This window comes from Ornithorhynchus anatinus, chromosome 3, assembly GCF_004115215.2.
Source record: "Ornithorhynchus anatinus isolate Pmale09 chromosome 3, mOrnAna1.pri.v4, whole genome shotgun sequence".
Classification (NCBI taxonomy): domain Eukaryota; kingdom Metazoa; phylum Chordata; class Mammalia; order Monotremata; family Ornithorhynchidae; genus Ornithorhynchus; species Ornithorhynchus anatinus.
The window spans coordinates 101,657,140-101,680,613 of NC_041730.1; the positions used below are offsets into that span (position 1 = coordinate 101,657,140).

Consider the following 23,474-nt stretch of genomic DNA (forward strand, 5'->3'; position numbering starts at 1 on the left):
CCCCTTGGTGGAGGCAGCAGGGGAAAGCCACCCAGAATCCTCCTCCAGAGTTGATTACCGCAGCTAGGGAACTGGGAAGAGGCCACCCATGGTCCTCTTCTAGAGCTGACCCCTACAGTGGGGCAGCAGGGAGAAGCCATCCAGGATTGTCTTCCTAAACTGACCCCAGCAGTGGGAGGAAGTGGGGGAAAACTGCCCAGGATCCTCCTCTGCAGCTGACCCCTGTAGCAGGGGCAGCGGAGAGAGACCACCCAGGGTCTTCATCCAGGAGAGTGGGACCTGGACAATTGATCGGGGACCGATATAAACCACTCATCTACTGGATTATCTTGCAGAATTTTGATTGGTTAACAAGCCATGGCACACAGTGAGCCAAGCTGTAGTGGAAAGCTTAATATCATCATCATCATTATAAAGTAATCAATCAATCAATCAATGGGATATATTGAGTGCTTAATGATTACAAAGCCCAGTTCTAAGCCTTTAATTTTTAGCTTTAATGTAGATGTAGCTCTTGGAAAGAGATCAGATTTACAAACAAATGTAATTTTGGGGATAGCAGTACTTAAACCAAATGCTGACAAGGCACAAAATATCTTTCAGTGAATCCATCAATGACATTTATTGAGCAGTTACTGTGTGCAGAGCACTGTGCTCAGTGCTTGGGAGAGGACAGCACAACAGAGTTGGTTAACACATTCCCTGCCCACAAGCAATTTACATTGCAGATATGTATATTAGAGAAGCAACATGGTCTAGCAGAGGAAGCACAGGTTTAGGAGTCAAAGGACCTGGGTTCTAATCCCAACTCTGCCATTTATCTGCTGTGTGACCTTAGGGAAGTCACTACACTTCTCTTTGCCTCAGTTACTTCATCTATAAAGTGGGGATTAAGACTGTGAGCTATATGTGGGGCAGGGACTATGTTCAATCTGATTATCTTGTATCTACCCCAGGATTTAGTACAGTGCCTGTCACATAATAATAATTAATAATAATAACGGTTGTATTTACTAAGCGCTTCCTATGTGCTTAACAAATACAATTGTTATTATTACAAGTGTTGTAGGGCTGGGGATGTGGTGAATATCAAATGCTTAAAGGGTACAGGTCCAAGTTTACAGGTGATTTAGAAGGGAGAGGGAGTAGGGGAAATAAGGGATGTCAGGGAAGACCTCTTGGAAATGTGATTTTAATTAGACCTTGAAGGTGGGAAGAGTGGTGGTCTTTTGAAGGGGCAGGGAGTTCCAGGCCAGAGGGAGGATGTGGGCAAGGGTCTGGCAGCGAAATAGATGTTATTAAGGTATGAAGTGTAAGCTAGTATTAGAGGAGTGAACTGTGTAGGCTGGCTTGTAGTAGGCAAACACTGGGGTAAGGTAAGAAGAGGAGAAGTGATTGACGATTTAATGCCAATGTTTTTGTGCAGGAGGACACCACCGGAACTTCTTGAAGAGAGGGGAGATGTGGATTGAAATATTTTTAGAAAAATGATCCAGGGATCAGAATGAAGTATGACTGAGAGGGGAGAGACAGAAGGTAGGGAGGTCAGCAAGGAGGGTGCTGCAGTATCCAGGGTGGGATAATGATAACTGCTTGGATCAGCATACTAGCAGTTTGCAGAAGAGGAGAGGGTGGATTTTAGGAATGTTTTGTAGAGCTGACAGGATTGGTGAAAGAATGAATATGTAGAATGAAAGATAAATTAGTTGAGGTTAATGCCAAGGTAATGGTTTGCGAGACAGGGAGGATGGGCAGGGAATGCCACTGTTTATTGTTATTTTGTACTTTTGCAAGTGCTTAATACAGTGCTCTGCATGCAGTGAGTGCTCAATAAGCACTTAGTACAGTGCTCTGCACACAGTAAGCACCTCACCTCTACATGAACATTTTGAACGTGTTAAGTTTGAGGTGTCTGTGGGACAATCAAGCAGAGATGTCCTGAAGGTTGGAGGAAATGTGAGACTACAAAGAGATCAGATCTGGAGAGGTAGGTTTAGGAATCATCTGTGAAGATGATAGTTGATGATGGTATTTGAAGCAGCCATGGGAGCAAATGAGTTCTCCATGGGAGGAGAATAGAAGGGGACTCTGAACTGAGCCTTGGGGAACTCCCATTGTTAGAGGGAGTCAAGCAAGAAGATTCCCAGTGGGGTAAACAATTACTAATACATTTACTGTACCTTCCTTTCCAAGAACCTTTTCTTTCATTTCCATTTTTATACTCAAATCTTCTCAAAGAGCTTGACAATAGGCCTTTTCAGAAAAGTCAGAACCCAAAATAGCATGGACCCCAGCTTTGGTTTTTATGGTATGGAGAGGAGAAATGTGGACAATGAACATCCATTTGCTTCTTCTTTCCAAACCAAGTTTTATCATCACCTGGATACCCACCAGAAGCAGGGAGATAGTATCTTAGCACTTAAGTTTGTTTTTTTTTTCTAGGCGGAAGTAACTATATTCACTAAGGATTTGGTGTTGGTGCCAAGACAGTGTTTTAAAATCGTGGGAAAGAGAGAGCTGCTTTTCTATATGTCTTGCTGTCAACCCTTTGACAATTTTATCCCCCTCTGGCCTAGAACTCCCTCTCACTTAGAGAAGCAGCGTAGCTCAGTGGAAAGAGCCTGGGCTTGGGAGCCAGAGGTCATGGGTTCTAATCCCCCCTCTGCCACTCGTCAGCTGTGTGACTGTGGGGAAGTCACTTAACTTCTCTGGGCCACAGTGACCTCATCTGTAAAATGGGGATTAAGACTGTGAGCCTCACGTGAGATAACCTAATCATCCTGTATCTCCCCCAGCACTTAGAACAGTTCTCTGCACATAGTAAGAGCTTAACAAATACCAACATTATTTATATTGGACAGACCATTCCTCTTCCCATCTTTAAAGCATTGCTAAAATCCTATCTCCACCAAAAGGCTTTCTATGACTTAACCCTCACTTCTCCACCCAATCCTCCCTCCCTTCTGGGTCACCAATTAATTTGGATCTGTACTCTTTAAGTGTTTGGATACTCACCCACCCTTAGCCCACAGCACTAATGTATATATCTTTATATTTTGGTGCTTCTCTATATGTAATTTATAGTAGTAATAGTATGTCTTTAGTGCTTATTTTTCATATGGCACTGGAAAAGGGTATACAGATGGGAATTTCACATGGACCTGATCCTTCAAGGGGCTCCCAATTTACAAATTTATTTCAATAAGTTATTTTAACATCTGTCTCTCCCATTAGACTGCAAACTCCTTATGGGTAGGGATCATTTATTCATTCATTCATTCAATTATATTTATTGAGCACTTACCGTATGCAGAGCACTGTACTAAATGTTTGGGAGAGTACAATATAACAATAAACAGTCACACTCCCTGCCCATAATGAGCTTACAGTCTAGCAGTGTGGCTCAGTGGCAAGAGCCCGGGCTTTGGAGTCAGCGGTCATGAGTTCGAATCCTGGATCTGTCACTTGTCAGCTGTGTGACTGTGGGCAAGTCACTTAGCTTCTCTGTGCCTCAGTTCCCTCATCTGTAAAGTGGGGATGAAGACTGTGAGCCTCACCTGGGACAACCTGATTACCCTGTATCTACCCCTTAGCTTAGAACGGTGCTCTGCACATAGTAAGCACTTAACAAATACCAACATTAGAGGGTGTGATAGACATTAATATAAATAAATAAATTACAGATATGTACATAAAGTGCTCTGGGTCTCAGAGGGGGATGAATTAAGGGAGAAAGTCAGGACAACACAGAAGGGACTGGGAGAAGTGGAAAGGAGGTAAGGGAAGGCCTCTTGAAGGAGTTGTGCTTTGAGTGGAAGAGAATAATTGTCAGTCGGTTTTGAGGATGGAGGGCATTCCTGGCCAGAGGGAGGATGTGAGTGAGGGGTTAGTGGTGAAATAGATGAGATTTAAGTACAGTGAGAAGGTTAACATTAGAAGAATGAAATCTGCAGGCTGGGTTGTCATAGGAGTCTAACTAGCTCTGTTGCCTTGTACTCTCCCAAGCACTTAGTACTATGCCCTGCACAAAGCAAGTACTCATTAAACACCATTGATGATTGATTCAATTATATGGTTTTCCTGTTTAAATAAATGCTGAAATTAAACTTTTTTCAAGATCATCAAATTATGATCTTGCTCTATCCACGATGCAGCATGGCTAGTGGATAGAGCATGAGACTGGGAGTCAGAAGATCATGGGTGGTAATTCCAGCTCCACTACTTGTCTGCTGTGTGGCCTTGGGCAAGTCACTTAACTTCTCCGTGCCTCAGTTACCTTATCTATAAAATGGGGTTTAAGACTGTGAGCCCTATGCGGGACAGGGACTGTGTCCAACCCGATCTGCTTGTATCCATTCCAGTGTTTAGTATAACAGTAACAGTATAAAGTAAGCAGTTAACAAATCCCATTATTATTATGATGATGATAAATAGATCATTTCCCCCCTGCTTCCCCTCTTCTTACATATCTGACAGATTACAGCTCTCCTCATCTTCAAAGCCCCACTGAAATCATAGCTGCTTTAGGAGGCCTTTACTCATAAATCTTTAATCTCCCCACTTCACATCCTCCCAGCTGTCACTTTTGTACCACCTAAGCATTTAAATACCCACAATAGGCACATGAGTCCCATGAAAAATGCAAGCTTTCTAAGAAATCCTAATATTTCAGAGTCTAAAATTAAAATATTTGTTTATGATCCACCCTCCCACATCATCCTGCAAGTGGATCTGATTGATGGGCATAATTGTCTGTCAAGTCCCTGGGGCTGAATCCAATGGGTGACTGCAGTGGGGGCTCATCACCCACTGTATCTTGCTTCTCATGGCAGGACAACTCTGTTTCCAACCTGTCCTGACTACATAGGCACACAATCCCTAGCTCTTTCCATAGCAAAAGCAAACCTTCTAAAAAAGGGATATTAGAAACCATGAGAGCAATTGAAATGGACACCTGGGAGGATGTCTGAGTTGAGTAGTCCTCACTCAAGACCCAGCCAATTCAGTGAAATCTGGGGGTAAATGAATGATTTGGGGGCATATAGGGGAGGGGTGGGGAGATACTTAGGAGAGTTCTGTGTCTCATGCCAGCAGCATTTTTCTTTCTTGGCCATGATAACTGCAAAACACTCAGGTAGGATCCTGTTTCACTCTGCTTCCTCCCTCCTCCCCACTGCCACCTCAGTAGCAAAGCTGAAATTAAGACTAGATTTTAGAAAGTGAATGATCACTTTGTAAAAGCATCTCTAAAATCAGCTGTGTCACCTAATAGGAAGGACACGGTTTTGGGAGTCAGAGGTCGTGGGTTCCAATCCTGGCTCCATCTCTTGTCTGCTGTGTAGCCTGATCTGTGTTTGCCTGTGTGCCTACTGTGCTGTATCACTCAACCTCTCCGTACCTCAGTTAACTCATCTATAAAATGAGAATTAAGATGGTAAATTCCATGTAGGACATGGACTGCATCCAACTTGAGTAGCTTGTATCTACCCAAGTGCTTATTACAGGGCCTGGAACATAGCAAGCACTTAATAAATAACTTAAAAAAATCTTGTGGCTTTCACCAAATATGAGGATCACTATCCATAAAACCAGATTAACTTCATAGTACCCTCACAATCCCTTCTGGCACATGTGTACATATTTTACACATTAAAAAATATGTTTACATATTTTATATACTCAAATTGGTAATCTCTTTAAGTGTCTGTTTGCCTGCTAGATTATAAACTCAGTGAGGTCATGAGTCATGGCTACTAATTCTGTTTCATGCCACTAGGAATTTAGGACAGTGTTTTGCACACAGTGAGCACTTTCAATAAATGCTCTTGATTACTTCTAAGGAACATGATGGAACAAGTACAAGTGAATGTGCCGTCTTTATTGAAGATGCATTATGCACCAAGGAAGATGTTAATCCTGTGTTAAAAATATGTTGAAAATATGATGCACTGCTGAAAAACATCAAAGCTAAAGATTATGTCTTTATGTTAAAAGCGTAAGGCAGAGAAGTGCAGTGAATTTTGATTGAAAGTCTTCATTGATAAATCATATCATTCAATTTGTAGCATGCTGAACACAAGAGGGCACTAACCAGCAAATTATTTACTTAAAAACTAGTCTGGTCCTTCTTTTGGGGTATGTGCAACACTTACCGCCAAACATTAGCAGGAAACATTTCAAAAAGTCCTTGGCTATGTAGCAATGACAATATTCAGAAGTAATTCTACAGAAATAAATTTCATTTTCCATGGAGTAATCAATGTGACACAAAATTTCTCCCGGTTTCTAAACTTGTAAAATGAATCATGCTTTTGCCAAAATTCTTGAGAATGAGATAGGTACTTTCTATGCAGACATAATGAATTATTTGTGAAATTTTGGTATTTTCCAGTGGTTTTGTTCAAGTAGAATGCAAAGATTCTACTGGCCTAACCAAATTGTCATTTTAAAAAAAGTTCTTTACCTATGAACCTACTTATACTACATTCTCAGCTCTTATGTATATATGTTTGTTCAATTGTATATTCAATTTTTTATTTTGATTATTCATTTTGTAAATACATTTATGTCTGTCTTCCCAACTCGTGTGAAAACTTCTTGAGGGAACTTCTTGTTTAGTTTTGTGTTTCTCATATTCATAGGCCAGTGTGCTGAATCCAGTGGGCACTAAATAAATATTACATTACCTTATTTTTCATACTTAAAAATACAAGTGATAGCATTTATCCCATTGGGTATAATGCACTTGACTAAGGCTTTGGGAAATAGGAAACAAAGAAGTGACACATAGTTTGAAGGAAGCAGTGTGGTCTAGTGGAAAGGACACAGGCCTGGGAATCATAGGACCTGGATTCTAAACCCAGCTCCACCTATTGTATGGCCTTGGGCAAATCACTTAGCTTCTCTGTGTTTCAATATCTTCATCTGTAAAATAGGGATTAACTACCTGTTCTCCCCACTGCTTATATTATAAACTTATAGTGTAAACGGCTATCTTACTGTTACAAGCTCTCATAATATCCTGGCTGGATTATTGTGTCAGCCTTCACTCTGCTCTCCATTCGTCCTCTCTCTCCCCGCTCCAGTCTATTCTTCACTCTGCTACCCGGCTCATCTTCCTTCAGAAGCGCTCTGGGCATATCTCTCCCCTTCTTAAAAACCCCCAGTGGTTGCCTATCAACCTCCACACGAAACAAAAACTTCTCACTCTAGGCTTCAAGGCTCTCCATTACCTTGCCCCTCCTACCTCTCCTCCCTTCTCTCTTTCTACTCCCCACCCCACACACTCCGCTCCTCTGCTGCCCACCTCCTCACCGTCCCCTGTTCTCGCCTATCCCGCCATCGACCCCTGGGCCACGTCCTCCCGTGGTCCTGGAATGCCCTCCCTCCTCACCTCCGCCAAACTAATTCTCTTCCTCTCTTCAAAACCCTACTTAAAGCTCACCTCCTCCAAGAGGCCTTCCCAGACTGAGCTCCCCTTTTCCCTCTGCTCCCTCTGCTTGCCCTCTACCCCCCCACCTCTCCTCAGCTAAGCCCTCTTTTCCCCCCTTTCCCTCTGCTCCTTCCCCTCTCCCTTCCCCTCCCCTCAGCACTGTACTTCTCCGCTCAACTGTATATATTTTCATTACTTTATTTATTTTGTTAATGAGATGTAGAACACCTTGATTCTATTTATTTGCTAGTGTTTTAATGATATGTTCATCCCCTTGATTCTATTTATTGCTATTGTTTTTGTCTGTCCATCTCCCCCGATTAGACAGGGCAGGGACTGTCTCTATCTGTTACCGATTTGTACATTCCAAGTACTTAGTACAGTGCTCTGCACATAGTAAGCGCTCAATAAACACTATTGAATGAAATAGCATCTACTTGAAGAAGATGCTCACTGGGTTGGTGGCTCCCTGTGCCCAGCTAAAGGCAGAGCTGAACTGCACTGTCTGAGTGAATGTTGAGATAGGAAGACCAAAGGAAGATGGTGTCCAATAATAATGTGGCTAGTTTTTCACCATTCATCTCAATTACTCATTTAATTTTCTGTTCAACAATCTTGCAATATGCTTATTCTTCCTGTTACAGTCTTTTATGTGAAACTCCACTATTAAAAATGAACTAACCCAAATAGTACTGTCTTATCTGAGGCCCTAACAGTTTTGAATCCTGAATGGAAGTGTAGAAAGGCAAAAGAGGATGCAGCCAATGCTTAAATTAAATTGGGAAAGGTTCCAGGGATCTGGATAATGGCACCTCTGTCATTGCCAACATGTCAAATCAATCAATGATATTTATTAAGCACGTACTGTGTACAGAGTACTGTACTGAGGGCTTGGTAAAGTTTAGTAAAAAGAGTGAATAGACATAATCCTCCACCCTTCAAGGCGGTAAAAGCTAACCGGAGAGAAAGACATTAAGCTAAGTAACAGGCAAGAGGAAAGCCACAGGGTATAAACATATATACCTAGGTGCTGTGGGGGTGGGTTGAGTACCAAAGTGCTAAAGGACTTCTAGGAGGAGAGGGAGGTTCACAATGTCAAAACTTGCAATAAACTCAAGGATAATTAGGATGGAGTAGAGTCCATTAGGAGGAGGTCAATGGTGACTTTTGAGAAAGCAGTTTTAGTGGAGATTAGGCAAAATCTGGGTTGCAGGGGATTCCAGGAAGACTGTGGCGGACAGGCAGGAAAATGTTGGAAGAACAGAAACCTTTTTACTTCTAGGATCAAGAGCTTCAGGCAAGTGTCAGGGGATGTACATGCCTAGTACTGCCACAGAATTAAATACTTGAAGTAAGAATTCCCATGACTGGGGAATGTTTCACTAAATTAGGTGAGTGTTAAACTAGTCGTACATACTCCATAGCTGCCAGAGCTATCTCCAAAGCTGTAGTATCAAAGCCTCAGCAAGTGTCAGCACAAATTAAGCCCTATATATAGCAGATTTGTTCCTGAGGAGGGCTCATAGAGATATCTTTTTCCACAGCCTTTCACCACATCCTTAAACCTAACAGTAATCTTGCAATATGTGATCCTGATTATGGTGAGAATAGGCAAGAAAGCATTAATGACTCAGGCCAACTCATTACCACCATGTGAAAAGCAATTTAAGGGCATATCCCACAGATGGGCAGAAAATCTCAATGAATGTCCTCTGTAACGGGGTGACCCAGGACATTAGACTGTAGGCAACTAATTTCTAAAGTCTAAGCTCATTGCAGGCAGGGAACATGTAGACCAACTTTGTTGTAGTGTACTCTTCCAAGTACTTAATACAGTGCTCTGCACACAGTAAGCACTCAATAATACCATTGATTGATTGATTTGGGGTAGCAACCTGGGTGAGAACACATTCAGAATGAAGAAAGGAAACCAGGATCCTTTGATTATCATGCTTAGGGTTCTTAAACCTTCAGTATAAGAACTAAAAAATCCAACAGAAACCTGCCAAGTATAAAGAAAATAACATTTGGGTTATGTACAAAACGATGCTATGCAACAATGAGGAAATACGTCATCAAATATGGAAAACAACATTTCTCTACATGAGTTAAACTGATTTGAAGTTGTAAACTCAGTGCTGCATAACACAAGGCTTCATGATGAGGAACAGATCACAGAAAAATGTGGAGCATACTTTGGGGATCAGATTTCACTGGCTAAATAGAGGCTCCTAGGTATAGGCTTTGCAACCAGATGATCGCTAGTTTGACAACTTCCAATACTCTCCGGAGGCATCACTAAGCAGCTAATGATCCTACAACCATTCAAGCATGTGCCCCCACTGGAGACAAGGGAGGGGATACCAGTGAAGAAAATGATCAAGCAATTCTGTCTCCCACTCTAGACAATGAGCTCTGCAAGAGCAGGGAATGGGTCTATCAACTCTACCATATTGTTCTCTCCTAAGTGCTTAGTACAGTACTCAGCACACAGTAAGCACTCAATAAATACCCCTGATTGATTGCAAGAGATTATATGAGGATCCGGATTGATTCATAATTGCATGAATGCTCACTGATTCAGCATTCATCATCAAATGTGTAGTGTCATCAAAAATTTTAACAAGTATGTTAGCAGCAATACTGAAATAGCAAGAAAAATCATCAGATGCCACCAGATTGTAAAGTTACACAATAACCTACTTCTGATCAGCTAATGTCTGAAGCATATGCTGGTAATCAACAAAACCATATTTCTTTTCCTGAGTAAGATAAAGAGATCTGTGATTCACCAGCATCACATCCCCACTGAGAAGGCCTGAAGAGGAGAATGGATGACCAAATCACAGTGTGCAAACACATGCTGAACAGTGAACTGAAACGGGAAAACCATAAGCAAAGAGAAGTACATGCTTTAAAGACACAGCAAAACGAAATCTCAGATGATGTGTCAAGTTGACAGGAATCAACCAAAGACATTATCAGCTTCACATTCAGAAATTAGGAATAGATTACCCTAAGGATGGAGTCTTTGGGAAGATTGATGCATCAAGAGGAGGAAATGAAAGAAGCAACAGCAGGTTCTTTGGGTAGGAGGTGGAGTGGGGCAGCAAGAGTGAGTCTTTACATACAAATGATATGAATATCATTCTGTCATGCCTCAGTTTTATGAGACAAACATACCTTGTCACTGGTGGTAACATTGCCAAACTGGCTGGACAGCTATATATATAAAAATGATAAAAAGCAGATACCTATATATGTGCATACATATTGTTTCAGATCTGATTTTACTGCATTGATTCAAACCAGTGCAAATGTGATTTATGCACTGAGATCCTTGTATTCATTTTGCTTCAACCAATTCACTACTTAATATGGTGGTTTCAAGATTAAAGAGGAATTAAATGAACCTTTTTTTCAGGCTTCTCATTTCTTCTACTTTCTAGCTCTAGCTGCATATTTAAAGTATTCGAGTAGTTAACCCCAAGAGTAATTCAGCTTCAAAAAAAGATAGAAGGCAAACTTTATCAGGCTCTTACTTATTCAAATTTTGAATAGTCTTTTAGGACACTTATGTGGATGATATACTCTTGTCTTGCAAATAAATATGAAAAAATGTGGATGATATACTCTTATGTGGATGATATACTCTTGTCTTGCAAATAAATATGAAAAAATACCAACTCATGCTTCATCCTGAAAGCCAAGGCTATAAAGGAAATAATCACAATTCCTTTCTGCTCACATGGGATAAAGGTAACTATTTATCCACATGCTTTGAATGGATATTGGATAGACTGCTTATCCTGAATAAAGCCTGGCCCATCTTCCACGAGAACTGATTTTGGAGGTGGGAGAAATTACTTCAGAGTTAATGTCCTACCACCCACACACATTTCTATAGTACCCACCGGAATTGAGGTAGGTCACGCATTGTAATATCAATTCAAAGCTAGTCAACCAATATGCCTCAGATTTGCATTTATTGTAATAAAGTGGCAGTCATCAACCTTGAGAACAAATGCTAGCTACCAATTAAATTCTTCTCTCTTAGAAATAAACTTCAGATGAAGATATTAGCATCAAATCAGTAAATGCGACTGAAAGATGCAAATTTTATGGGAATAATTTCAGCAGATCCTTATGATGGCTTCATAATAGATGCGACAGTTGTGAATATAAAATCACAAGAGTCAGAGTGGGGGAAGTTTGTTATGTCCATTAGCTTACTATCACAACTGCACCATTAAAGACTGACAAAAATTCTGCCATCAATTTTTCTTTTCATAAAAGCATAGGGTTTTGCTTCAGTCAGATTTCAATGCATCAAAACATTTTAATTCTTTGTAGTATCCTTGACTTTATAAATGTTTAATCTAATGAATTATTATGAATATTTTTCATAGTCTCACACAATTGTGTCTTTATATTTTATTGCATGCTCCCAAATGCTTAGTATAGAGTTCTGCACACAGTGAGCATCCAATGAGTAGCAGTGTGGCTTTGTGGAAAGAACATTCCACTGGTAATCAAAGGAGCTGGGTTCTAACCCTGACTCCACCACTTGTCTGCTGTGTGATCTTGGGAAGTCACTTAACTTCTCTTTGCCTCAATTTACTTATCTGAAAAATGGGGATTAAATCCTCCTCCCTCCTACTTAGACTGGGAGCCCAGTGTGGGAGTCAGTCAGTCAGTCAGTCAGACAGTCAGCCAATCAATCATATTCATTGAGTGCTTGCAGAATACTGTACTAAGAACTTGGTATAGTAAAATAGAACAGAATCAGAGACATTTCCTGCCCACAATGAGCTTCTAGTCTAGAGAGGGAGACAAACATTAATATGAATAAATACATTACAGATCTTTACCTAAGTGCTGTGGGACTGGAGTGGGGTGGTGAATAAAGGAATCAAGTCAGGATGATGCAGAAGGGAGTGGGAGAAGAAGATAAGAAGGCTTAGTGAGGGAAGGCCTTTTGGAATCCCTCTTCAAGAGAGCCTGTGTCCAACCTGATTATTTTGTATCTACCCCAGCACTTACTTGTCTAGCTCATAGTAAGTTTTTAAAGGACTTAAAGTGCTTGAAGCAGAAGGGCCAAGTGGATGGAGCATGGGCCTGGGAGTCAAAAGGACCTATGCCTAATCCCAGCTCCACCCCTTGTCTGCTGTGTGACCTTGGGCAGGTCATGTCACTTCTCTATGCCTTTGTTACTGCATCTGTAAAATGGAAATTAAGACTGTGAACCCCAAGTGGGACAGGGACTGTATCCAACATGATTTGCTTGTATCCACCTCACCACTTAATATAGTACCTGGCATATAATAATGATAATAATAATGATGGTATTTGTCAAGCTCTTACTATGTGCCATACACTGTTCTAAGCGCTGGAGTAGATACAAGATAATCAGGTTGTCCCATGTGGCAAATACCACCATATCATTATTATTATTATTGTTAACAATTACTGTGAAAAATAGGTGAAAAGGAACTAAGAAACCGAATCAGAAAGGCCAGTGCATCTTTTGGGAGATTGTCAAACAGTGTGATGGGAGCATATGGTGTCACGCTCCGAACCAAACAAAGCTACAAAGCTGCACTGCTGTCCAACCTTCTCTACAGATATAAGTACTGGACCACACAAAGATCTTTAATTGGCTCCTCAAGCAGTTCCATCAATATCACTTATGGGCCACATGCAATGTCCAGTGGCAATAGAAGATCACAAACAGTAACGTTCTGGAACATGGCCATTTTTCTGGTGGTGAAGCTATGCTCACCTTAACGCTGCTACTCTAGGTTGGATGTGGGAGGAGGATGACCATCAAGTGAGCTGCAACTGGGAAACCAAAAGCATAAAGAGAAGAGGAAGTGTGTGGTAAAACCAAGCTTCAGACAATCTGGATCCCAGCTGAAAATTGGGAGACAGTTGTTGGAGGATGGACCTTCATGGCATATTACCATCACAAAGGGAGGGTCTCTCTTGGAGTAAAAGCATTCTAAGAGACATGTGGCAAAAGAGAGCAATAAGCAAAAGAGAGTTAGTCCCTTCTAGACTGTGAGCTCATTGCGGGCAGGGAATGTGTTTGATGTTATATTGTACTTACTCTCCCAAGCACTTAGTACAGTTCTTTGCACAAAGTGCTCACTAAGATTAATAAATAGACACAAACATTAAGTACAATCATACATCAAGGGACAACATTTTTGTGTGCCCAACCTGGCCAGGACTTTGAACCTTACCATCAGCAGTGCCTTTTTTTACAGTATTTTTAAAGGGCTTTATTTGTTAAATGCTTGCGATGTGCTAGGCACAGTATTAAGCACTGGGGTGGATACAACCAAATCAGGTTGGACACAGTCCAGGTCCCACACAAGGCTTACATTCGTAATCTCCATTTTATAGATGAGGTAACTGAGTCACAGAGAAGTTAAGTGGATTGCCCAAGGTCACAGAGAAGACTAGAGGTGGGGCCAGGTTTAGAACCCAGGTCCTCAGACTCCCAGGACTGTGCTCTTCCTACGAGGCAGCACTGCTTCCTTTTCAAATACCAAGGACAAGAATATATGCTACTGGTATTCAGACAGCAGAGAGCAGGGACTGGGGAGGGGCCTGAGTGGCACAGCTCCTCTCTGGCCCAGCCCCATGTTGGCAGAGGTGCTGCAGCCGATGACCACTGCTTACTCTACCCCGGCAACTCCACCACCCCAGAACATTCATTCTGGATCTTTTTTTGTTTATATCAAACCTGAGTTGCAGGCAATTGTGACTTATTCCAAGAGCTGGTATTAACAGGAGAGTGTAGGAGACAGACCTATTAGCGGGATTAAGAACCCCAGGAGAAATAGAGAGAATGTTTCCCATAAAGTGAATCTTCCCAACCAGCAGAGCCCAGTGTACAAACAGTTTTTGTCCAGTTAATGTTTCAAATGTTAAAGTGCATTTGTGTTTGAAGACTGCTGAAAAATGTCAGCCTGTGCAAATAGGCTTTCTTGTGGCCCTTTTTCAGATGTTCGATAACGATAGAGAGTTAGGGATTTCTTTCAAAAGCATCCCAAGTGTATACTTCAAAGGATGTGAATAAAGTGTCACTCCAATTTTGATGAAACTACCCATTCTTAGTCTTTTAAACTGCATCAAATATGAATGGGTTGTAATATTTACTACAAGGATATTTTTTGGAACTACTTGTTAAAAGATGAGTAGCAGTTTGGCAAAATGGAAAGAGCACAAGTCCAGGAGTGAAAGGACCTGGGTTTATAGTCTTGGATATGCCACTTTTCTGCTGTTTTACCTTGGTCAAGTCCCATTACTTTTGTGCTCCTCAATTACCTCATTTCTAAATTGAGGGATGAAGACTCTGAAGACACTTCATTCCTCTAATGCTAACCTTCTCACTGTGCCTCCATTTCACCTATCTTATCGCCGATCTCTAGCCCAAGTCCTGCCTCAGGCCTGGAACCCCTTCACTCCTCAAATCTGACAGACAATTGCCCCCATGCCCCCATCTTCAAGGCCATATTCAATTCATTCATTAGTATTTATTGAGCGTTTACTATGTGCAGAACACTGTACTAAGCACTTGGAATGTATAGCACATTCCTCCAAGAGGCCTTCCCAGACTGACCCCCCTTTTCCTCTTCTCCCACTTGCTTCTGCATCTCCCTGACTTGCTCCCCTTGCCCTTTGTTCTTCTCCTTTCCCAGCTACGCAGAACTTATATACATATCTGTAATTTATTTATTTGTATTGATGTCTGTCTCTCCCCCGCACCGCAGACTGTAAGCTTGCTCTGGGCAGGAAATGTGTCTGTTTATTGATGTATTGTATTCTCCCAAGAGCTTAGTACAGTGCTCTGCACATAGTATACACTCAGTAAATGACTGACTGAATGAATGAATGACTGTGATCCTCATGTAGGACATGGACTGTATTCAACTTGATTATCTAGTATCTACCCCAAGGTCTAGTATAGTACCAGGAACAAAGTACTTGAATACCACTGAAAAAAAGAAAGCAAGGGAATGGATTTACCCTATAGACTTTCAAACACAGATCTGATACTAGAGTTAACTTCAAAAGTATCTTTCTAGGACATATGTTACAATAATGGATTTGGTTTTCCTGTACTTAAATGTGAGCCTCCAGAGCCATGTGCAGGTAACACAAAAATCCCTCATTACTAGGAATGGAATGGATATGCCTCTGCTTGACTCTCCCTCCTATTGTGGAAATTGGTAGAGTACTGGAAACTCTCCAGGTGCAACCTGAGAGGGATTGAAAATATTTACCACTAAGTAAATATTTACAAATAGGTAAATAAGATTCAATGTTTGGGAGGAAGGCGATCTCAGCAAATTCCAGTTTCTGTCACTTGTTTCTACAGAATTAAGGGACATTGTCCTATCTTAGATGAAAATTTGTTTCCACCTGTCTCTGAACAAAGCTTAAAATGATGTAATAAGAGTGCCTAAGAAAAGAAAATACTGCAAAGCACCCTCACCTCCAGTGGTTGCCCATCTGTCTTGGCATCAAACAGAAACTCCTTACCATCAGCTTTAAAGCACTCAATCTCCTTGCCCCCTCAGTCTGTCAGTCATTCATCACATTTATTGAGAGCGTACTGTGTGCAAAGCACTGTACTAAGTGCTTGGGGTAGTACTATATACCAATATAACAAGCACATTCCCTGCCCACAGTGAGTTTACAACCCAGAGGAGGAGACAAACTTTACTATAAATCAAATTACAGATGTGTACATAAGTTCTATGGAGCTGGGAGCAAGGGAAATGATTAAAAAGAGCAAGTCAAGCTGGTGCAGAAGGGAGCGGGACAAAAGGAAAGGAGATCTTAGTTAGGGAAGGTCTCTTGAAGGAGATGCGCCTTCAATAAGGCTTTGAAGGTGAGGAGAGTAATTGTTTGTCAGAAATGAAGAGGGAGGGAGTTTCAGGCCAGAGGCAGTTCTCCCCGGTTTGGACTGTGAGCCTGTCATTGGGCAGGGATTGTCTCTATCTGTTGCGGAATTGTACATTCCAAGTGTTTAGTCCAGTGCTCTGCACATAGCGCTCAATAAATACTATTGAATGAATGAATGAATTTTGTTAATAAGGTGTATGTCTCCTTGATTCTATTTATCTTGATGATATTGTCTTGTTTTTGTTTTGTTCTCTTTTGCTTTGCTGTCACCCCCATTTAGACTGTGAGCCCGTCATTGGGCAGGGATTGTCTCTATCTATTGCCAAATTGTACATTCCAAGCACTTAGTACAGTACTCTGCACATAGTAAGTGCTCAATAAATACTATTGAACAAATGAATGAATGACATGGGTGAAGGTTTGGTGGTAAGATAAATGAGAATGAGGTACAGTGAGAAGGTTGGCAATAGAGGAGCAAAGCTCGCTACTCTCCTACTACCTCCCAACCAATATACTTCACTTCTATAAATCTAACAATAATAATAGTAACTGTAGTATGCGTAAAGTGCTTACTATGTGCCAGGCACTCTTCTATGCACTAGAGTAGATATAAGGTAATCAGGTTGGACACAGTCCCTGTCCCATATAGGACTCACAGTCTTAATCTACATTTTCACAGATGAGGAAACTGAGGCTCAGAGAAGGTAAGTGACTTACCCAAGGTCACACAGCAAACAAGTGGCAGAATCAGGATTAGAAGTTAGGTCCTTTGACTCACAGAGCCATGATTTAGCCTCTAGGCAACACTGCTTCTCCACTGCACCTCGATCTTCTTGTATCTCGTTGACAACCTATTGCCCATATCCTGCCTCTGCCATGGAACTCCCTCTCTCTTCATATCCAACAGACAATTATTCTCCCCAACTGCAAAGTCTTATTGAAGCCACATCTCCAATGGGCTTTCCCTGACTAAGCCCTCCTTTCCCCTTCTCCCATTCCTTTCTGCACTGCCTTGACTTGCTCCTTTTATTCATCACCCCTCCAAGCCCCACAGGACTTATGTACATATTTGTAATTTACTTATTTATATTAATGTCTGTCTCCCACTCTAAAATGTAAACTCACTGTGGGCAGGGTACCTGTCTACCAACTCAAATATATTGTACTCTCCCCAATGCTTTGAACAGTGCTCTGCACACAATAAGTGCTCAATAAATATGACTGACTCCACGGTAGAGATTATATAAAATATGAGAAAGATATACAAATTATAGCAATAATAAAAATAATAATGCTAATGATAACAATAATGATAATATTCGTTAAGTGCTTAATATGTGCCATGTATTGTACTAAGCACCGGTGTATACAAAAGATAATCAGGTCCCACATGGGGTTCACAATCTATGAGGGAGAGAGAGAGAGAAAAAAATCCTCTCTGAATTAAAATAGATATTCCTCTCACAATTTTAAACTTTCCGTGGTTCTAATGTTTGTCTCTAAAGGTGTCACTATTGAACACGGTGGTTGTTCAATTTTAAGTCCTAAAAAAAAAGATGATTTAGAATATTCCTGTTTCATCTGCAAATAAGCAAGAATACATACTAGTGTCCATTTCAGCCTAGTTTAAACCTGTTGGACACTTGGAAATTTTTTTGCATGATCTATAAATGCCTCAACAAGAGTTGGGAAGCAGAGGGCCTAGTGGATAGAACTCAGGCCTGGAACAGAAGGTCCTGGGTTCTAATCCTGGCTCTGACACTTATCTGCTCTATTACTTTGGGCTAGTCACTTAACTTCTCTGAATTGCAGTTTCCTAATGTGTTAAATGGGGATTAAGACTGTGAGCCCCATGAGGGACAGGGACTGTGTCCAACCTAATTAGCTTGTATCTACCGCAGTGCTTACTACTTGTCTGGTACATACTAAGCACTTAAAAAATACCATAAATTGGTATTTTTTATGGATGGTGGATTATGGATTTTGGATTTGGATTTGGATTTATGGATTTTATGGATTATGGATGGTGATTGGTATCACCATCATTTGCAGCCAGCTAATAACAAGGGGACTTGTTATTTGTTCTTTTAAAACACAGTTCAGCACTCTATGCCTTAAAAATGATTATTTGGTTGCCTCCTGACAGAAAAGATTGGTTTTAATTGGGTCTTCACTCATGCTCCTAGCTAACACTGGGGTAGCAATATTCCTGGCTGTCTGTCCTCCTATCCCCTCACTGTTCTGCTGGGACTCTGGGGCCAGTTGAGTCGGCAGCTGAGGACTGTTATTATCTGGGATCTGTTGGCACTGAAGTTCTTTGGATGATCTTAGAGCTGGGGCTAATGGTACTGGTACTTGGTTGATGTTTAGGTTCAAATTTGGACCTCAAAATACATTTTTTTCCATGCTTTGATAGTCTTGTGAATTTTTATCTTTGTTCATTTTTAGAATCCCTCCTTCCATTAGTGAAAAGTAATATGATAGTCAAGACTGCAGGATTAAGTGTGGGTAGAAAATATCTTTGGAAATTTTCTGATATCAGATTCACTATTCTTTAATTTGAGCCCAGGTCAGATGATGATGATAGTAGAAATAGCATGCTAACAAACTATGAAAATTATAACTGCCCAACAACACAGCAAAAGAAAAAGAGCCTATCAAAAGACATAAATCCTTCCCTAAACACAGCAAAATTTCATTTCCTTTGGAAAAGACTGTCAGTATGGAAGCAAACTACCACTCACTACTTAAATTCAAAATCCAGGTTGGAACTGACTGTTAAAAAAAAAATCAGAGTAAGGCTGAAGTGGATTTCCAAGATCAATGGGCTATAGAAGATATTCATTCCTAAGAATTTATATCGGCTCTTTTGTGTTCATCTAGAAGTGAAAGAATTCCCTTGATTTTGCTGAAAGCAGGAGGAATATGTAGATATCTAAAAAGTTTCTTTTTTGAAAAGCCAAAAAAACAAAAGGGTAGCAGACATCCAAAAGATAAAGTGTAAATTACGCAGAACTAAATTAGATAATCTTGAACACAGTTAATGTTAAGAGACTGCTCTCTAAATATAATACAGTGTGCGTTTTCTAAAACTGATTCACTTATTCAGCATATCTAGGAATAATCCTAGGGGTTAATTTGTGCATGAACAATCACCCAGAAGGTCCAATTATAATTGAGCAAAGATAAAGTTAAATGAAGTGGAAAAATAACATTTTTCTAAGAACCAATCACTACAAACAGCCTTAATAAAATACAATTTTTCAAGGTGAAGATATCAATCTCTCCATTTTCAAATAAGAGACCTGGTTGGCAATCTGCCGGGCTAGGATATCCATCCTTGATCCCGATTCGGAGATCATTTTGGCAGCATTGATAACTTCAGAGGTATGCTTCAGTGGACCTCTGCCCCTGTAAATGGAACAAATGGAATGTGGTTAACGCCACAGCATATGCCAAGAAATGGTATTTAATCAAAAGGAATAACAAATTTATTCATTCATCCAATCTTCCATGAGTATTCACGGAGCACCTGTTGTGTGCAGAGCACTGAACTACTTGGGAGCATACTACAAGAATAACAGACATTACCCTTGTATTTGAGGAGCTTACAGTCCAATCACAGAAGCCAATAAACACAGTGTGCCTATTTACAGTGAGAACAATAGTTAAAACATAGATCCCACTGGTAAGAGCAAAAAAAGGGAAAAAGAATAATTAAACAATTTACATTGTTACATTATATGTATGTATTTATATATAAATATAGAGAGAGACCGGGGAAGGGAGAGAGTTAGAGAGGTTGGAGAGAGAGAGAGAGAGAGAGATGGATGGATGGATGAAACTAAATGGGATGATTTAATGGAGGCTGTGACTTTTCAGGAAGAAAAGTGATTAGGTGGATTTGAAATGGGGGAAGCCCCTAACAGGTGACAGAGTATGTTCAGTGAGTCAAAGACAGCAGATTGAGAGAGGTACAGTTAGAAAGTTAGCTGGGAGGGAGTGAAGAGTATATGTAAGATAGGGGTAAAGCAGGTGATGACAGTGGATGACAATTCTAGGACAATTAAAGTCCAACAAATGTGCTTTGATAAAATATCCATTTGGGAATCATACAGCATCTGTACCTGAGAGAACACAGTAGTAATTCAATATAGTTAAAATCAGGAAGTATGACTCTTTATTGTACATTCATTGTAGATGTTTTCCAGACTATAAAAATTTAAGTGCTGGCATTATTTTGTCCATGATTTATTAATTGAGATTTTAAAATCTGGGGGACAATGTGTAGGCAACGAGTTGAAATCCCTGACCTTTGGCTTTAAGACACTTAATCCTTCTTATTCATCCACTCTCTTCTCCTACTACATGCCAGCTCACACTCTTTGTTCCTCTCAAACCAACCTACGGGAGGGAGTGTGTGCCATATTTTCATCTTTCCCACTTCTGACCTCTTGCTTGTACCCAAAGGAATTTTTACCCCCTTCAAATCTGCCAGAGCACCCTCTCCCATATTCAAAGACCTTCAGAAGTCACATCCTTCAGGAGGCCTTCCTAATTAATGTTTTTCCTCCCCAAGTTCTATTCCCTTGATACCACCTCAGCACTTCTTCCCCAGTTATAAACTTCTGTATTTATAATCATTTGTAACATTTCTGTACTTATGTTACATACCCTATTTCCTAATCCCAGCTTTGCCACTTGTCAGCTGTATGACCTTGGGCAAGTCACTTAACTTCTCTGTGCCTTAGTTCCCTCATCTGTAAAATGGGGATGAAGACTGTGAGCCCTACGTGGGACAACGTGATTACCTTGTATCTACCCCGGGGCTTAGAACAGTGCTTGGCACATAGTAAGAGCTTAAACAAATACCAACATTAAGTGCCAATTTGTATACATATCCACTTTCATTCTCCTTTCTATCTATAACCCTCTTAGGTTATAGGTACAGATACAGTCTGTCTCCTCTGCTAGACTGTAAGCTCCTTGAAGTCAGAGTTCATGTCCACTAAGGCTGTTACTCTCCCAAATGTTTAATTTCCTGCTGTGCATAAATTTAGGTGCTCAACAATACTGTTGACTGATAGACTGATTAAAACAAAAAGAGGTGAAAGTGCAAATATCCAAATTGAAATTAATTTAATTCTTCATGAATCTCACATTAAGAATTCAAATTCAGACCTACAGGATATGGAAGGAACAACTGACACCAAGAACACTGGGAGCGGACAATCCTTCAATACCCATCCTCCCTTAACCAGGCCTTACTGAGGTTTTGCTTCTAGAACATATTCTATCACTTCCTCTTCAACACATTATATTTCTCTTTGGCTTTGTTTAAACTGCTTTGGTTCTTCTTATTTAGAGTGATAGATTCAAAGAACCCAGTCCTGTACCCAGCTGTGGCAATGCTGGATATGGGAACATGTTAGACAAATAGCCAGATGAAAGGAATTGACTACAGCCAAGAGGTTCCATAACAGTGAGGCAGAAATTACTTCTTTTTTAAAGCAAAACTAATGTTACTGAAGATCAGATTTTTTTTATGGTATTCATGCTTATTCTGTACCAGGCACTGTACTAAGTGCTGAAGTAAATACAAGACAATCAGGTTGGACAGAGTCCTTTCCCCAAAGTGGGCTCACAGTCTAAGTTGGAGAGAGGGGGATTTAATCCCCATTCTTCAGATGGGGTAACTGAGGCACAGATAAATTAAGTGAATTGACCAAGGTCATACAGCAGATAAATGGAGGAGGCAGGATTAGTACCCAGGTCTGTGCTCTTTTCACTAGGCCATGCTACTCCTACTCCCGGCTAGACTACTGTGTCAGCCTCCTCTCTGACCTCCCTTCCTCCTCTCTCGCCCCGCTCCGGTCTATTCTTCACTCCGCTGCCCGGCTCATCTTCCTGCAGAAACGATCTGGGCATGTCACTCCCCTTCTTAAACAACTCCAGTGGTTGCCTATCGACCTCCGCTCCAAACAAAAACTCCTCACTCTAGGCTTCAAGGCTCTCATCACCTTGCCCCTTCCTACCTCTCCTCCCTTCTCTCTTTCTACCGCCCACCCCGCACGCTCCGCTCCTCTGCCGCCCACCTCCTCGCCGTCCCTCGGTCTCGCCTATCCCGCCGTCGACCCCTGGGTCACGTCCTCCCGCGGTCCTGGAACGCCCTCCCTCCTCACCTCCGCCAAACTGATTCTCTTTCCCTCTTCAAAACCTTACTTAAAAATCACCTCCTCCAAGAGGCCTTCCCAGACTGAGCTCCTCTTCCCCCTCTACTCCCTCTGCCATCCCCCCTTTACCTCTCCGCAGCTAAAGCCTCATTTTCCCCTTTTCCCTCTGCTCCTCCACCTCTCCCTTCCCATCCCCACAGCACTGTACCCGTCCGCTCAACTGTATATATTTTCGTTACCCTATTTATTTTGTTAATGAATTGTACATCGCCTTGATTCTATTTAGTTGCCATCGGTTTTTACGAAATGTTCTTCCCATTGACGCTGTTTAGTGCCATTGTTCTTGTCTGTCCGTCTCCCCCGATTAGACTGTAAGCCCGTCAAACGGCAGGGACTGTCTCTATCTGTTGCCGACTTGTTCATCCCAAGCGCTTAGTACAGTGCTCTGCACATAGTAAGCGCTCAATAAATACTATTGAATGAATGAATGAATACTCCTCCACTTAATCAAATATGCCCAAGCAGCAGCTCTGCCCTATCTTTACTAGCCTGGCCTTCCCCAATTACACCAATTCATTGACCCTCTATAAAGCCCCTTGCTCATCTCTAATTCTCCCTGGTCTTCCTCAGGTCCACCTCTCTTTTTGTTGCCTGGATTGTTTATTTAATTGACTGTGGAAGCTGCTCCCTGCCACTTCACCCCTAGTGGCATTGGCAGGAGAACATGGAGGAGGGTGGAGGGGTCAAGGAAGAAAAGGCCCAAGGCTGGCAGCAGAGCAGAGAAAGTCTTCCCCAACTTTTGTGTTCTGTTTCTGCCATCTGCTCTGTGGTTAGGGCAATGGCAGAGGCTCAGAGAAGCAGGGGTAGTTCCCCAGACCCCAACAGCAGTGACAGTGGCAGAATGGGGGCGGGAGGGAACTCTGCCTTTCCCCAGAGTTAACTGCAAAGGG

The 23,474-nt window shown here is 41.3% G+C and overlaps 1 protein-coding gene across 1 annotated transcript in view; it reads right to left on the minus strand.

The window, feature by feature from the left end:
* Positions 1-23,474, minus strand: part of CTNNA3 (catenin alpha 3) — a 1,377,490-nt gene that overhangs the window by 48,556 nt on the left and 1,305,460 nt on the right. The window contains 1 exon segment of the mRNA XM_039911548.1: positions 19,657-19,762. Coding sequence (XP_039767482.1) covers positions 19,657-19,762 — 106 coding nt within the window.